The sequence below is a fragment of the Colletotrichum destructivum genome, chromosome 1, assembly GCF_034447905.1.
Source record: "Colletotrichum destructivum chromosome 1, complete sequence".
Classification (NCBI taxonomy): domain Eukaryota; kingdom Fungi; phylum Ascomycota; class Sordariomycetes; order Glomerellales; family Glomerellaceae; genus Colletotrichum; species Colletotrichum destructivum.
This window is the reverse complement of record NC_085896.1, coordinates 1169891-1185558: the sequence shown is the minus strand read 5'-3', so window position 1 is coordinate 1185558 and position 15668 is coordinate 1169891. Positions and strand designations below refer to the sequence as shown.

The 15668-nt window shown below is 58.2% G+C and overlaps 4 protein-coding genes across 4 annotated transcripts; 2 read left to right on the top strand and 2 right to left on the bottom strand.

Moving 5' to 3' along the window:
• Window positions 1-5: 5 nt before the first annotated feature.
• CDEST_00372 (uncharacterized protein) lies at window positions 6-1536 on the bottom strand. Its single transcript, XM_062916531.1, has 4 exons — window positions 1291-1536; window positions 1071-1184; window positions 898-1014; window positions 6-848 (listed from the first exon to the last, which is right to left on the bottom strand). Exons 1-4 carry the CDS (start codon window positions 1406-1408, stop codon window positions 532-534), a joined length of 666 nt encoding a protein of 221 aa, XP_062772582.1. The 5' UTR covers window positions 1409-1536; the 3' UTR covers window positions 6-531.
• Window positions 1537-2023: 487 nt separating this feature from the next.
• Window positions 2024-5792, top strand: CDEST_00371 (Putative RNA recognition motif domain, nucleotide-binding alpha-beta plait domain superfamily). Its single transcript, XM_062916530.1, has 6 exons — window positions 2024-2424; window positions 2505-2561; window positions 2707-2748; window positions 2873-2971; window positions 3032-3328; window positions 3385-5792. Exons 1-6 carry the CDS (start codon window positions 2421-2423, stop codon window positions 4647-4649), a joined length of 1764 nt encoding a protein of 587 aa, XP_062772581.1. The 5' UTR covers window positions 2024-2420; the 3' UTR covers window positions 4650-5792.
• On the bottom strand, window positions 5616-10095 carry CDEST_00370 (Putative small GTP-binding protein). Its single transcript, XM_062916529.1, has 2 exons — window positions 9334-10095; window positions 5616-9258 (listed from the first exon to the last, which is right to left on the bottom strand). The coding sequence occupies exons 1-2, from the start codon at window positions 9394-9396 to the stop codon at window positions 6058-6060; spliced, it is 3264 nt and encodes a 1087-aa protein (XP_062772580.1). The 5' UTR covers window positions 9397-10095; the 3' UTR covers window positions 5616-6057.
• A 302-nt stretch (window positions 10096-10397) lies between these two features.
• On the top strand, window positions 10398-12829 carry CDEST_00369 (Putative translation initiation factor 3 complex subunit L). The gene is made up of 3 exons (XM_062916528.1): window positions 10398-10893; window positions 11009-12049; window positions 12115-12829. The coding sequence occupies exons 1-3, from the start codon at window positions 10579-10581 to the stop codon at window positions 12196-12198; spliced, it is 1440 nt and encodes a 479-aa protein (XP_062772579.1). The 5' UTR covers window positions 10398-10578; the 3' UTR covers window positions 12199-12829.
• The last annotated feature ends 2839 nt before the right edge of the window (window positions 12830-15668 follow it).

Sequence of the window (15668 nt, the reverse complement as noted above, 5' to 3'; positions counted from 1 at the left end):
ATGCTCTGGTAGATTGTGCCTCAAGAAACCCAACTGGGAATTCTTGGGATGATCGTGGCAAGTATAAAACGATGGCATTTCTGATGAATTCCTTCCAGCCCAAACCTGGCCCGGATTCTGCACCTGCACCACCCGGCGGGAACTCTGGAAACTTGGACGGTCCGGGGTAAAGAACCCCCCCTCCCCCGAGAGATTCAACATGGAGGTGGCCGGCCAGGAATAAGCTGCAAACACAAAACAAGTGATATCCGTACGCCTGGCCGACGCATGCCTTGTAGGCAGCGACTGAATCGATTGGGAGACTCCTAACACAGACAACCCTTCTATTGCAGATGGACAAAGACAATGGGATAACCAAGCGATATGTCTTATACATACGGCGACGGCCTCTGAAAGAAGGATAAAGTGATAAAGTATTAACCAAGACGAGAGAAGCAAACAGCAATGGTCTGAAACTGCTATGTGCTTGTTGGTACATGGTACAATTACAGTGTTGACAAATGTTGTACATGGGGATGACCATACGCCGGCTCAACTCGTTGATGGCGGTGGCTGCTGAGGCGGCTCCTGGCGAGGCGGCGGAGGGTTGGCCTCCTTTGCTGAGCGCAGCTCAGCAATCTTGTCGTCGATGAGGGCGATCTCGGCGTCGATCTTGAGCATCTTTTCCTCAATCATATTGCGGTACTCGTCGTCCGAGAGCTTCTTGAGCGGGCTCCAGCTCGACTCGAAGATGCTCTTCCTCTTCTCGGTGGTCTCGGGCCGGCCTTGCATGCTGTTGTAGAATGCCTGGCCGGTTCCCCCGATGAGCGAGAAAACGAGCACTCCGGGGATGATGTTTTTCGGGCCACCTGCAAGTCGTCAGACGTGACGAGAACCAGTCGAAACAGGAGAACTTACGGATCAAACCTCCGACCATGCCTGCCGTGCCTCCCGCAACAGCACTGGCTTGGACCTTGGAAGAATTGGGGAGCGTCGCTTCGCCGCCCCACGCGCTCATCACCACAGTCCTCGAGACTGGCACAAACAGGTCAGCAATTGGTCCTCGAGAACGAGATCACAAGACAACTTACGCCAATAACTTGAGCCGAGGGCAAACCACTGGATACCGGATGCCAGAGCGAACAGAGCTGGCGTGGAGTCGCGGATGATGCCTGCAGCGATACCACTGAACATGCCGATGGTTCCTGGATAACGATGTGTTAGCTGTGCCATTATTTGAGAACAAAACAGTTGAAGTAACCGCTGGAGGGCAAGTCTCAGGATGACGATCTCTTTCAATATGTCACTCACCTGTCAAGGCGCCGACCTTCAGGGGCGGACCCATGAGATCAACTAGGCCAGGCGGCAGCAGGCCCCGACGCTGCCGGCCACGCTGATCCGGGGTGTTGTCTCTCGCATCATCAGTCATTGTGGAAGTAGCAACAGGTTGCGGCGAGATGTTGCTGGAATAGACGTATATATACCAGTGGCAGCTGAGGCTATACACATAGATGCAGTTGGGAAGCTTTCATCCAAGCCGATAATGCATTAAACGGGGTGTAGACAAATAGGCGAGGTGCACATGTACTTCGAATGTGTTTTGTGAAGTTTCAACCTGTGCATATCAGGTAGATGCATGGAAGGTGGGGTGTTGAAACATCATTCACAATTCCCTTTTTCTTCCTTTTTTTTCTTTCCTTTCTGCTGATGACCTTGACCATCCATCCGCTAAGTGAAAGGACAGACATGGTCTTGCCAGTTGTGCACAGGGCACCTTTCAGTGAAAGGACTGGGGGTGGTTGGAGGGGTTGGGAGGGGCGCGCAGCCGCTGAGCGCCCCAGTGAAGTTACCAGAAACAGAGTGAGCAGGCCCCCAGTGATGACTATGATGACCGGAAGCCCCTCTCCAAAAATGGGATTGTTCAATCACGGGGTTTTCCCAGCGTAGCTGGCCCAAGCGTCTTTGGCGGGGCGCTAGGTAGAAAAACAAAGCTAGGCCGCAGCGGGGCTAGTGCCTCCCACTCCCAGAAAATTATCCAACCCTCACAAACTTTCAACCACCCTTCTGCTTCTGCCTCCTGCTTGCGCGGGTAAAACTTCGACCTTTCCTCCAAAGACTCCAGCCCCAGCAAATCACCGCAAGCTGGGCCATTCAAGTCTATCGTATCCCCCTCTGACGTATCGCCATCCGACGACCGACCGTCTTCTCCAGTACAAGAGATCCCCCCCTCCGTGCCTAGACACCAAAAGGGACGGCATCTAATCCTACGGAATATCCCTCGGAGATATCCAGCCTTCTCTTCGCTTGCTCTCTCCGCACCACCACCACCTCCTCCCGCAACCCCTAGCGAAACAAGCCGCACCGTTCGGCCTCCCTACGAACTTCCCCCGCATCGCGCATCGATTTCACTCGACGCGCGAAGCCGCCTCAACACCGCAATCATGGGTTCGTACCCGGCTGTCCCTTTGTCGCAGAGTACACTGCGTCGTCTCGAAGCTGTACCAGTGCTAACCGTTTCATCATAGCGCCCAAGAAGAAGGAGCAGGTCAAGATGGCCCTTGGCGATTTCCTCCAGGACTCAAGTCAGTCGCAGCCCCCCTTTCTATGCCGACAGGCGCCTGTCTCCCTGCAGACACCCGATGGCCGACTCAATCGGCTCTGTCGTTCAGCCTGAACGACCGATTTGTTGCGCACATGGTGGATATGGACTGACATCTGGACTAAAAGGCTACGGAGGCTCATGGGCTGATGAGGTCGAGGATACGTACAGTGAGTTTTTGCCGTTGACAAACTCTCCTGATGATTCTTGCTGACACTTTTGTAGCCGGTATGCGACTGCTCGGCGACCCCGCCTCTGACCGATGCGTTCTTCCCTACTGATATTTGTTTGCAGGCACTCAGGCTCTGCCCGCCACCGACCGCGCAGGCTACCGTCCCAGCCAAGGTGGCTGGGGTAGCGGCGCCGGCGCCGGCGGCGATCGTTCCGAGCGAAGTGAGTCGGCAGCTCGGTCAGTTGTAAATGCAAACGCTTAGTCTAACCTTCGTTTTACAGGAGACTACGGTGGCTACTCTTCCATCCGCGAAAACCTTCCCCAGAAGCTTCCCGAGAGACCCCCTTACACCGCTCACCTCGGCAACCTGTCGTACGATGCCACTGAGGAGACTGTCAACGAGTTCTTCGAGGGATGCGATATTGTCAGCGTCCGTATTATCGAGGACCGCGAGCAGCAGCGCCCCAAGGGTTTCGCCTACGCCGAGTTCAAGGATCTCGAGGGACTGAAGCAGGCTCTGACTCTGGACGGCCAGACCTTCCAGGGACGTGCCATCAGAATCAAGATTGCCGACCCTCGTGAGTACCCTCTCTCGCTGAACAAATGACATTCGCAATTATTGACAGGACATCAGCCCGTAGTGGTGACCGTGGCGGTGAGTCCAACCGCGACTTCAGCGACTGGTCCCGTAAGGGACCCCTTCCCGACTTGCCTGGCCGTGGTGGAAATGACCGCCGTCCCTCCGACTTTGGCGAGCGCCGTGGCCCCCGCGAGCCCCGCGAGCCCCGCGAGGATGATGGCAAAGTCCGTGACTTTGGCAACTGGGAGCGCAGAGGCCCCCTTTCTCCCGTCGCTCCCAAGGAGGATGGCTCCCGCGAAGGCAGCCGTCCCCGTACCAACGATGGACCCCGTGAGTTCCGCGACCGCCACCAGTCCCCCGCCGCTTGGGGTGAAGGTCAGGCGCCCCGCCAGGACCGCCAGGACTCTCGCCCTCCCCGCCCTGAGCGTGTGCCGACTGCTGCCGAGAAGGACAACCAGTGGAGATCCAACATGCGCCCCGACGCCTCTGGCAAGTCCGCCAGCCAGTCTCGCGACGGCAGCGAGGCCCCATCTTCGCCCGCGGCTGCCCCCGCTGCCCCTGTTGGCCGTCCCAAGCTGAACCTGGCCAAGCGCACCGTGTCCGAGGCTCCCGATGCCGCTTCTGCCACCAGCTCCGACTCCAAGGCCAGCCCCTTTGGTGCCGCTCGTCCCATCGACACGGCCGCAAAGGAGCGTCTGATTGAGGAGAAGAAGCAGCAACAGCTGAAGGAGAAGCGTGAGGCCGAGGAGAAGGCTAAGGAGGAGCGCCGTCTTGCCAAGGAAGCTGCCGCCAAGGAGGCTGAGGAGAAGGCTGCCCAAGAGGCCGCCGCCAAGGCTAACGGCGAGCGCGAGGAGGCTGCCAAGGCGGAGGCTGCCAAGGAGGCAGAGGCTGAGGCCCCCAAGGAACAGGCCCCCAAGGAGGGAGATGCCCCTAAGGAGGCCAGCGGCTCTGACGAGCAGAAGGCTCCCGTCCGATCCAGAGAGCCTAGGGAGCCCAGAGAGCCCAGAGAGCCCAGAGAGCCAAGGGAGCCCAAGGAGGCACCCAAGTCTCGCGCTGCCGAGGCCAACAGCTGGAGATCGGCTGGCGCTCCCCGTGGTCCCCCCTCCGGACCTCGCGGTGGTCGCGGCGGCCCCCGCGGCGGTGGTCGCTTCGAGGGTGGTCGCCCCCCTCGCTCCAACGGCCCTGCGCCCGAGAAGCAGTCGTCGCCTGCTTCGGCGACCGCTGAGGCTGCCGACTCGGATGCGCCTGTGGAGGACGACGGTTGGACCACGGTCCCCAACAAGGGCCGTCGCAACGTTGGCCCTCGGGGCGCCGCCTAGAGGGCGGGCGTGCGCAGTCCATTCATCCTTCAGCGTCCAGCCGGACCCGGTGGGGTTGAGTCGGCATTTGTCGCTGAGAAGATGCGCCCGCGTGTCTGCATGCGCGGCCTAGACGATATCTCTCGTCACATATACCCAGATGACTCCGAATACGATTCTGACGAACGACTTTACGGCACGAACCGCTTACTTGGGGCTTGAAGGGCATGATTCTCCTCGTTCTCGATACTTTGCTCTCCTCCAACGAACTACATCTGGCTCATTTCGGATCCGCTGAAGGGTGATAAAACATCCCTTTTTCTTTTGATCTCGGCACACCCTCTGCGGTCCTTGTCTCCGATGGCTCGACATACATCGTGGACAAGACAAGGTCTCCTCGACTCTCAACGACTGGAGAAGGCGCGCACTCTCGCACGCATTCATCGGAGTTTGCGAAGTGGTTACTAAAAAAGTTGGCGGCTCATGGGATGCTGGAAGGAAAGGGGGCTCATGACCATGTTGTTTTTCTTCCCCTTCTCATTATTCTCTCTCTTTTCCTTTGTTCTCCTCTCCCTCCTCTGTTGTACTCGGAACCTCCGTTTGAAGGGTCTAGAGATCAGCGAAACCTATCCGCCAGGGTTTTTCTGCTCCCAGTGATAAAAAGGGAGCGTAGGGAATTCACACAGAAATCTCAACCACAGTTTTTCTACTAGCACTCTCGACTCCTCTCTCTCCATCTTTCATCGGTCTCTTTTCTTAGCAGAATCCGACGCGCAGTGCAACGATAGATGAACTCGTCCTCTCCCAGGTATGATAATGGGAATTTTGAATGATGTATGGATGGTCGTATTACGTCTGACGGTTCATTGCCTCTCAACCCTTCTTCCTTCTTCCTCCTTTATACAACTAACCCTTGCGTATCTTGTCTGAGACGACCATTTTGTCACCCTCTTCTCTCCTGCTTTCTCTTTCCCCTCCGATACCACAGAATGATTGATGGCGATGGACTGGAAAATGGACCGAATGGAAAGAACGGAGGGTGAGACTGGTAAGGCGGTGTGTTGGGCGGTGTGTTGGGCGTGCCGTTGGCGGTTGGGTGTGTGGTTCGGTCCGTCCATGAGATGCTAGATAGACAATGACAGGCAAACGGAATGAAATACAAAGTACAAACAATGTATTGTGCTTCATGAGATGTTATCTGTGAAGAAGAAAATATGCGTGTATTTGTTTTTTATCCGTTGAGAGGTATTTCTATCGACGACGCGGGAGTCTCAACATTGAACCAGGGTAAAACTGAACTTTCGACAGAACAAATGTTTCGTTGTTAAGGTTTCATCGCTTCAATCTCTCGTTGAACGTAGTCTACGTCTACTTTCCTAATCATTTCTTTTCCCCGCCGCCTGGTCTCCCTCTCTTCACGACAACATCGCTACCTCTTCAGCGTTTTCTGCTTTTCGGCATCCCTCGCCACGTTCCTCCCCTCGACCAACAGGCCCTTCTTCCTCCGCACGCCGTCCATGTACCGCTTGGCGACGTTCTCCTTGTCGGCCAGCTCGCCGAGGTCCTCCAGGTCGTCCTCGGTGAAGGGCACCCAGAATGGGTCCTCGTCGAGGACCTCGTAGCCGGCGAAGATGAGCTGGGGCTGCGCGGCGCCGCTCGTGCGCTTGCGCATCTCGTCGGCGAAGCCAAAGGACTCGGCGACGGGAAGCACGGCCTGGATCGTGAAGAAGGGCGTGCCCTCCTTCATGGCCTCGGCAAGGACGCGGCCGCGGCGGCGCGTGAGCACGTCGTAGACGCGGCCGAGGACCTCGGTCGATGCCTGGATCTCGACCGTGTACAGCGCCAGCATCAGCCGCGGCGACCAGTCGAGCATGCCGGCGCGCAGGGAGGCCGTGACGGTCTTGATGACTTCGCCCGTGAGGCGGGGGAGGCGGTCGCGCGCAGTCGGGGCCGAGGCGGGCTCGTCGTCCTCTGCGGCGTTGATGACGACGTCCTCGATGAAGACGGCAATACCCTGGACGGGCTCGTGGCAGAGCGGGCCCTGGGCAGTCGCAAGCTGGAAGGCGTAGGGGATCTTGTCGGCAACGTGGACGGGGCGGAGGGCCTCGTCGGCCTGCGGCGCCGCGGATCCTTCGCGCTCGGCGAACGGGGAGAAGAGCTTGGTGAGGAGGCCCTCCTTGGTCGAGTCGATGAGGAGGTTGGGACCCGTGCGGCGGGGGCCGAAGGCGGCGATGCGGTCGACGGCGGACTTGAAGTGCTCGCGGCCGCCGCGGGTGGATTCGAGGGCCGACTGCAGGCCGCTTCTGAAGTCGTCGAGGGACATGATCTTGGCTGCGGCCGTCACGTCCGTGTCGATATCGATCTTCTCCTCGGCGCCGGCGGTCGCGGACTCGGACGTAGCCTCAGCCGCGGGCGTCGAGTCCCCGCCCTGGGAGGCGGCGGTGCGGTCCGAGTACATGCGCTTGATGACATCGCCGTTCTTCAGGAGGAAGTCGGTGGCGTCGGCGGGCAAGGGGCGGACCTGCAGACGAATGGAGACCTGCTTGGAGGAGGTGGTGCCGACGACGACACCGCGGCCGAGGTCCTTGTTGGCCGGGGGCCGCATCTCGTCAGCGCGGACGATGGTCTCGCGGTAGGGGACGATGGGGGCACCAGCCTGGATGTCGCAGCGGGCGAAGCGCTCCTTCAGATCCGTCAGGCAGCGCTCGAGGTGCAGCTCGCCGGCGGTCAGGAGGACGTGCTCGCCGCTGCCGAACTGCTCGTACTCGGCGCACGGGTCGGACTGGACGAGCAGGCGCAGGCCGTGAATCATCTTGTCCAGGTCGGCCGGGTTGACGGGCTCGAGGGCGACGCGGACGATGGGCTTGCCGAGGGTGGCGATGCCGGCAAGGTTGACGGCGCCCTCGAGCCGGCTGCACAATGTGCCGTTCTTGAGAAGGTGGCCCTCAAGGCCGCCGATGCCGAAGACGACGCCCGCGGGGACAGACTCGAGGCTCTCGAGGTTGCGGCCCATGAGCATGTAGAGCGCCGTGACGGTGATCTGCTTCGGCTGCGGCGACGCGTTGGGGTTCGCGGGCGACCACTTGGGCGGGATGACCCAGAGCGGGTCGCCGACGGAGAGGGTGCCCGAGTACATGCGCGCGAACCCGATGAGGTGCTCCGGGTCGACCTCCTTTTCCTCGTGTTCGGGGGCGTAGCCGTCCAGGTCGACCTCCTCAAGGGCCGTCGTGAGGTCGTCGATGCCGTTGGCGGCCGCGGACGGCGCCGCGGCCTGGGCGCGAGCCGCTTCGGCTCGCTTCTTGCGCGCAAGCTCTCTCGCCTCGTCGGGCGTCAGCTGACCGGGCTTGCGTTTCTTATGAGGCAGCTCGCTTTCGGGGACCGAGACCATCTTGCTGACGTACGCCACGACGGGGTCGGACGGGCCGGTCTTGAAGGAGACCATAGCATCCTTGATCTGCTCGTCGACCGAGTCAGCGCCGGGGACGCTTTCGAGCATCTCGGGCAGCCTCTCGGCCTGTGCAACCGGGGGAGATGGCAGGGATTCGATGACGGAGACTAGCATCGCCGTCGACAGCGGCAGCCAGGACGAGAAGACGGTCGTCAGGAGCAGCCGCGGGTCCCGGGAGCGCATGATGTGAGGGGGGATGGTGAGGCCGAGGGACTTTGTGATCTTCTCCAGCAAGGCCGGGTCGCCCCTTCCCTGGTCGCCGCCGACGGTGGCCTGGTAGACGGTCCAGATGGGCTCCAAAACCAGCTGGACGAACATGGGCTTCAGATTCCTCCCCTTGAGATGCTTCTGGCCCAGGATCTTCTTGGTCTTGGGGTCGAGGTAGAAGCTCCCCCAGAGCACCTTTTCCATCGTGCCCCTCTTAATGCCGAGCTTCTTCTCGTACAAGCTCGCAAACTGCCGTACAGTAAAGGCCCATCCATCGATGGCGCTGCTGAAAATGACGTTGTTCTTTTCGGGCGCGAAGTACAGGTCCTCGTCGTCCCGCTCCTGGAACTGAAGCTCGCCCGATTCGGTTGTCGCATCGGCGTCGGCCTCTCTCGCGGCGGCGGCCTGGACGCGCTCCTCCATGCGCTCGCGCCAGTTAAGGTCCTCTTCCATGCGCTCGCCCTGGAAGAAACTGCCCAAGACGGCGTTGACCTGCTCGAGGATCTTGCTGAGGTGGGTGTAGGCCTCGGCGGGGGACATTTTGAGCTCGGTGACGAGGCGGTCGATCTTATTAATGACAAGCAGGGGCTTCAGCTTCTCGGTCCAGCTCTGCCGCAAGACGGTGACGGTCTGGCTGCAGACACCTTCGACAGCGTCGACCAGGACGACGGCGCCGTCACATAGGCGTGAGGCGGTGGAGACCTCACTGCTGAAGTCGATGTGACCGGGCGAGTCGATGAGGTTGATGAGGTACTCCTTCGCCTCAGGCTCGGCGTCCGGGGCGGAACGGCGCAGCATGGAGAAGTAGAGGGAGATGGCAGAGGACTCCATGGTGATGCCGCGCAGCTGCTCGTCGGGCCGCGAGTCGAGGTAGCGGATCTTGCCAGCGAGCTTGGGGGAGATGATGCCGTTTGTTGCGAGGAGGGCGTCTGTCAGGGACGTCTTGCCATGGTCAACATGGGCCAGGATGCAGATCTGGAGATGGAGGTTAGTAGTGTTGGGCGACATGTGAGATGAGATGAGATGAGATGGGACAGGGTAGAAACTTACATTCCGTACATCGGAGGCGTGCCTTTGCAGGCTTGCCAACTTATCAGGTGTGACGACAGGCATGATGGGTGGTGATGTGAAGGGAAGTGACGGGGGAAGGGGGTATCAAAAGTGCTATGGACAGAAAGGTAAAGCCAGATGAAAGAACTGAGTGAATGAGGGATGGGGGGGGGGGGGGGGAGATGGAGAGAGAGCAAGCTTGTTTGTATATAGTTGTAAATACTGGCCAAGAGTCCCAAGGTGAGGTAACAGCCTGAGAAAAGAAGGGAGGTTTTTCAAGGCACGCTTTGGTGATGATGGTGGCTGGCAAGGATGAGGAGGATGATGATTCGGCAACTAATTGGCCCTGGCGGGTGACTAATAGGCCACTTCTCTCCAAATGGAACTGAAGTGAGTGTAAGCAAAAACAGCGAAGCAGTGCTGTGATTCGCCACCTGCTGCAAGAAGTTTCGCACGGGATGCTGGATGACTCTTCCTTGTCCTGCAGCTTGTCAAGTCAAGTACAAGGGGGAAGGAAGCAGAGGAGGGAGGGGTGTGTTTGGAGTTCAGCTCAAAGCAGTTGGAGGCTTGCTTGGGTGAGTGATGAGTGATTCTGTATAGTGTATGTATCTATGCAGCTTTCGTCCTATCAGGCTCTGAGGCTGGGTAAGGTAGGTAATAGATTGCCTACGAAGTTTGGGAGGAAGGGGGGAGAGTGAATCGGTCGATTTGGAGGGGTGGACGAATTACCTCAGCAGGCAGCCCGCCAGCTGTGTCTTGTACCCCTCCATGGCCAAAGCTAGCCAGCCAAGTGCAGCAGTGCAGCCTGGAAAATAAAAATAATAGAACGAGAGAAAAAACCAGATGCCCCGCCAAAGCACCGCCTAGAAACATCACCCCGATTAGTGCTTCCAGTTGATCTCTCTATTCACATATCGAATTAATGGGGACCACCGGGTGAACCGAACCCTAATCGCAAAAACCACTGTCCGCTGCACTTTGCGATACCTCAGCAATTGCGCCGCTCCCTCCCCCCCCTAAAGCAGAATAGAGGAAATTTTTCGTCGAGATCCCCCCACCCACTCCCTCCTTCGACCGACGCCCCCCTCCCTCCCGCCGACCGCCCATCTGTCCTCAACACCAAAAGTTGACGACATCACGACTTCTCGCCCAGTCCCTTTTCGGATCCCGACAATTTCTCCTCCCGAAGTTCTATTTCCTTCCGTGAGCGGGAAATAGACAGACCAACCCGCACAACCACCCACCATGAGCGGCTACCAGAATGGAGAGCGGCCCGCCCGCGCCGTCGACGATGACAGCGACGTCGAGGAGGAGGCCCTCGTCAACGACTACAAGGAGCAGGTCCAGTACGAGGACAACATTGGCGAGGACCTCGAGCAGGTCAGCTCCCTGACCATGGCCCAGCAGACCGACGACATCCAGTCTCGCCTCGCAGCCGCCGCCCAGCCCCTCGACTTCTCCGCGCCCCTCGAGGTCAAGTTCCAGAGCTACGACTCGTACTGCAGTCTGTTCCACTTCATCCTCAACAGCGAGGGTCCCGTCGACCTTGAGCCGCCCTCCGTATGTCTCTCTCTCCCCTCCCCTTTCCCTTCATGAACGCGCACACGTTCAGCTTGTGGTGGGATTTCAACCTTGCGGCAAGCAGCAAACAGCTAACAACTCATCCTTGCCCTAGTACTACTGGGCCTGGGACGTCATCGACGAGTTCATCTACCAGTTCAACTCCTTCTCCTCCTACCGCATGCGCATCGCTCGCCAGGGTAACAACGAGGAGGAGATGCAGGTTCTCAAGGAGAACCCCAACACCTGGGGTTGCTACTCCGTCCTCAACGTCCTCTACTCCCTCATCCAGCGCTCCCAGATCACCGAGCAGCTGGCCGCCATGCGCCGCAACGAGGACCCCATGGCCGTCGCTGGCGAGTACGGCAACAAGAACCTGTACCGCATGCTCGGCTACTTCTCCATCATCGGCCTGCTGCGCGTCCACTGCCTGCTCGGCGACTTCAGCCTCGCCCTCAAGACGCTCGACGACATCGAGCTCAACAAGAAGGCCATGTTCGCCCGTGTCATGGCCGCCCACTTCACCACCTACTACTACGTCGGCTTCTCCTACATGATGATGCACCGCTACGCCGACGCCATCAAGATGTTCAGCCACATCCTCATCTACGTCTCCCGCACGAAGAACTTCCAGAAGAACGCCCAGTACGACTCCATCACCAAGAAGAACGACCAGATGTACGCCCTCATCGCCATCTGCGTCGCCTTCCACCCCACCCGTCTCGACGACACCATCCACTCCGCCCTGCGCGAGAAGTACGGCGACCAGCTCCTCAAGCTCCAGCGTGGCGGACCCGAGTCACTGCCCATCTTCGAGGAGCTCTTCCGCTCCGCCTGCCCTAAGTTTATCTCCCCCGTGCCTCCTGACTTTGAGAACCCCGAGTCCAACATCGACCCCGTCGAGCACCACCTCGCTGTCTTCATGGAGGAGGTCAAGATCAACATGTGGAGCCCCACTGTCAAGTCCTACCTCCGCCTCTACACCACCATGGACCTTAACAAGTTGGCCGGCTTCCTCGAGGTCAAGCCCGACGAGCTCCGTTCCTGGCTCCTCGTTAACAAGCAGCGCACCAAGCAGCTGCGCTGGACCGACCACCCCAGCCTGCTCGACGGCGACCTCGTCAACATCAGCGACCTGGACTACGCAATGCAGGGTGTAAGTTTCATGAATAAAAATTCCTACTCATGCCACCATTCTTAACAGTGACTGACCCAATCTAGGACCTCATTCACATCTCGGAAGCTAAGGTCGGTCGCAAGCTGGTGGACTGGTACCTCCGCAACCTGTCCCGCACGTACGCTTGAGCCATCGTGGTGCGCCACGGTCTACACAACCAGCACGGCAAGGTGGGAGAGCAGCTGGCCGCGACGAGGAAAGCAGAAGAATACAAAGAAGTGGAAGAATCAAAAGGCGAGGCTGCTGTGTCCGCTCGTGTGTGTGTAGTTACCAAAACAGAGACCTGCCAGAGAAGGTGGGGGAGGGCCTGAGGAAGAACACCAACTGTCCCTCGCCTACCTGACTATCTATACCCACTGGGTTTCCGAGGCAGAGAGGGGCGGACAACAACCAGAAAAGATGAACACTTGGGAAGAAGAGAGGAACAAAATGGGGGCCCGGTAGAGGGATGCTCGCATTGTTACGGCGTTCAGGCGTCTTTGCTTCCTGGGACAAACACTGGACCTGGTTGACTGGCTGGTGGGGGGGGCGAGCGCGGGTTGAAGGTGTGAACGAACCCCCCAAAGGGAATGATTAAGAATTCAAAGTACAATGTCCAACCGAACAACTTTTTGTCCGAGGCGAGCGATATGCAGACATACATGCCGACGCCGAGCGCCGAAGAGTGTAGGGTTCGAGAGAGAAAAAAGTGCTAGGGACCAAGGAGGTTCAAGTTCCCGGCAAGTTTTCCTAGCAAAATTAAAGTAAAACAAAGACAATGTGGCCGTGGTTTTTCATTGTTCGCGCGATATGCTTACCAACAAAACAAACCCCCTTCTCTCCCCAGGCTTCAAGAGAGTGAAACATTGACGAAGAGTGATGTGAGAAACGCGCCAAGGCCGCGTTGGTCGCGCAAGGTTGCAACGATGGCGACTTGGACGAAGCACGATTCAGGACGGTGCAGTACGGAAGTGGGAGGGGCATGAAATGCCAAGGCAGACGCCGTCGACAAGACGACGGACCGGCCGCACGCACGCCGGCATGACTCTGAAAAACAATCTAGTAAATCGCAGGAAAATCGAGAGCGGTAGAGCGGCTGAGCGAATCACTGGAGGATCTGGGCCGCTCAATGAGGGAACCCCGGAACGGAGGAGGGCCCACAGCAGTAATCGGAAATATGCCTTCCATCTGAACGATGGAAGGAGGACATTGGGCCCCCCAGCCTCCCAAGGAAACCCGCACGTCCGATTTCTCGATATCTGACAGAGTCTGAGCGGGTCCGCGGGGGAGGAAGAGGGGATATCCCATTCCAGGCACCGCCTCCGTAGCTGCTGCGTCGGTATACCGGGGAAATGGTCGGTCGGCCGGGACGGGGACGGGATGGCCCGCAGGGAAACTGGAGCATCGCCTCCTCAGCTCCTTTTAGTGGCTAGCCGCGAGCATGTGCTACTGGCGTGAGGGTTAGCTGTTTTAATGTTGGGTTGGTGTCTCATGTTATTCTTCCTAGTTCCCCGAAAGATGTGGTCTTAAAGTCTTGGCTTGGGTCTTTGCGAGTCAGATGCCGTCCTGCGTGCGTGCGTGTGTCCTTTCTCCGCGAGTGCTAGGGTCGCCAAGACCGGCGGTGTCTTGAGGCCATGTATTGGGCAGAGAGAGTGACAAAGATCACGGGTTGCGCCTGGCGCCGGCTTTCGAATTCTGACCTGCAGCCCTCCTCCGCATCGGCGACTGAGCTACTAAGATGGAGAGGCATGGCAACACAGCAGATGAACAGTTGCTGCTCGGCTATTGTAGGTTCTTCGGCATGCACAGAGACCAGTACAGACGATTACGTGCCAACTTACGCAAGCGATCGCAGATGTGGTTGCAGATGTGCACAATCTCTGGACTTGGCCAGCATGAGGCGTTGGTGTTGGTTGGTGTCGGTTGTATGCTAGATAGGGACGCTGCATGAAGCAAGCAGGTAAGAGGAAAGCCGCGCTGGCGAGTTACGTGCCACGAGCCGCAAGCCGCGGCAAGATCCCCGACTCGGACTGCAGACGCAGGCAAGGTCAGATCCATTGATGGGCGACGGGAGGAAGCTACTCTTCGACTTTGGAGACGGTCGTCAACCATCAGTCTGCCAGGGTTGTCGGTTCCCGTCCAACAAAAGCAAGCTGAAATCTGATAGACGGCAAGCGGACGCGGTTCCCTGCCGGCCCTGTGGCTCAGATGAGCGATATGGCTGGTCCGTCAATTGGACCCTGATCAGAAACCTTGCGGCCTGTGTTTCGGTTGAAACTGCAGAACGGCGGTGCCTCTTGTCGCGATGAGGATTGTACCAGTGAAAGGTGGTAAGGACACAGCCGTGGCGGAACGTTGTCGACGGCCGGGATATCGGGACGGATTGCTGGGCAACACATGCGGGCTACGAATGGCATCATTGCGAACATGGATATTTGTCAGATGCCGTGGAAAGGTAAACGCTACGCCAGTCGGCACGTAGTCGTCGTTGTCCCCCTTGGCATGGGCTGCCTCTTTTCCCAACCGCTTGTGCCTGCCGGCTTGGTGTCTTGGAAGCTTGTCCCTTTTGGCACTCTGCATTCCCCATCTCGGGGCTGCATCGTTGACTTGACTGCACGTTGTAGCGTGGTCTAGCCGATCCCTCAAAACGACACCCCAGTGACCAAGACGGCACCCTGCAATACGAACGGGGTCCTGGCCAAGATAATTGCGCGCCGGAGAAGAGGTTGATGAAATGAGCCGCTTCCGCCATGTCCGATACGGCACCGGGCCAGGTCCATCAAGCCAGGCGTTGGGCACGAAGTGTGGATTGAGTGGGCCAAGTTGCGAAGTTGCGGACCAGGGCTCAGTCAAGAGAGGTATGACATCTCATTAACAAGAAGAAATGAGAAGAAACTAGGCCGGAGGTGAGAAAGCAAAGCTTGGTGTGTGTGTGTGTGTGTGTGTCTGCGCGCGCAAACACACACACATACACCGACTTGAGTCTTGCTCAGACTTTCACTTATCCCTTCATCCTGGGAACTGGGAGAGATTGACCGGCATGTTTGGGTGATTTGCCAAGACTTGATTAGAGGTGGATGAGTGGTCGACAGAAACGAGAGGGAGGGGTGAAGTTGCGATGAGTCGAGCGAAGGCTGCAAAGACGACAATCTTAGCACACGGGTGGCCGGCTGGGCAGACGTGGGAGTGCATGGCTGATGGTGCAAGCCAATCCGCCATCAGTTGCGGCCCCGTGCTGGTATACGGAAACCTCCAATGTACCTCTGGAAAGGAATGACTGCCCCCCCTCCCCATCAGCGATAATCAACTTGGCGCACTACCTACTGCGTTTATGTTGCCGTGTGCCGCCGCAATCCACATTGCTGGAATCTCGGAGGGGGCTCGGAGGGTTGTGCGACAGAAAACAAAGGGTTGTGGTATGATGTGAAGACGATGACACGGCGGTGAAGCCTATAATCGAATCACTGTTTCGCGAGCCTTAAACCAGGCACATCAGGGGGGTGGAGTAGCATCGTCGGACAGAAATACACGTAAGACCGTCTGCGTCGGACGAGGTTAGCATAACTGCCTTTGGAAGATGTCACAGACAAACGAGGAACATTGCACACCCACTTGGGAG

Excerpts from the sequence above, each read along its gene's own strand:
- CDEST_00372 (XM_062916531.1), bottom strand. The coding sequence starts at position 1,408 with ATGACTGATGATGCGAGAGACAACACCCCGGATCAGCGTGGCCGGCAG. Across the intron at positions 1,185-1,290 it reads GAAGGTCGGCGCCTTGACAG|GAACCATCGGCATGTTCAGT; the intron begins GTGAGTGACATA and ends ATCGTTATCCAG. Across the intron at positions 849-897 it reads CATGGTCGGAGGTTTGATCC|GTGGCCCGAAAAACATCATC; the intron begins GTAAGTTCTCCT and ends GACGACTTGCAG.
- CDEST_00371 (XM_062916530.1), top strand. Across the intron at positions 2,562-2,706 it reads CGATTTCCTCCAGGACTCAA|GCTACGGAGGCTCATGGGCT; the intron begins GTCAGTCGCAGC and ends CTGGACTAAAAG. Across the intron at positions 3,329-3,384 it reads AATCAAGATTGCCGACCCTC|CCCGTAGTGGTGACCGTGGC; the intron begins GTGAGTACCCTC and ends ACAGGACATCAG.
- CDEST_00370 (XM_062916529.1), bottom strand. The coding sequence starts at position 9,396 with ATGCCTGTCGTCACACCTGATAAGTTGGCAAGCCTGCAAAGGCACGCC. Across the intron at positions 9,259-9,333 it reads ACGCCTCCGATGTACGGAAT|ATCTGCATCCTGGCCCATGT; the intron begins GTAAGTTTCTAC and ends CTCCATCTCCAG.
- CDEST_00369 (XM_062916528.1), top strand. The coding sequence starts at position 10,579 with ATGAGCGGCTACCAGAATGGAGAGCGGCCCGCCCGCGCCGTCGACGAT. Across the intron at positions 10,894-11,008 it reads TCGACCTTGAGCCGCCCTCC|TACTACTGGGCCTGGGACGT; the intron begins GTATGTCTCTCT and ends TCCTTGCCCTAG. Across the intron at positions 12,050-12,114 it reads TGGACTACGCAATGCAGGGT|GACCTCATTCACATCTCGGA; the intron begins GTAAGTTTCATG and ends GACCCAATCTAG.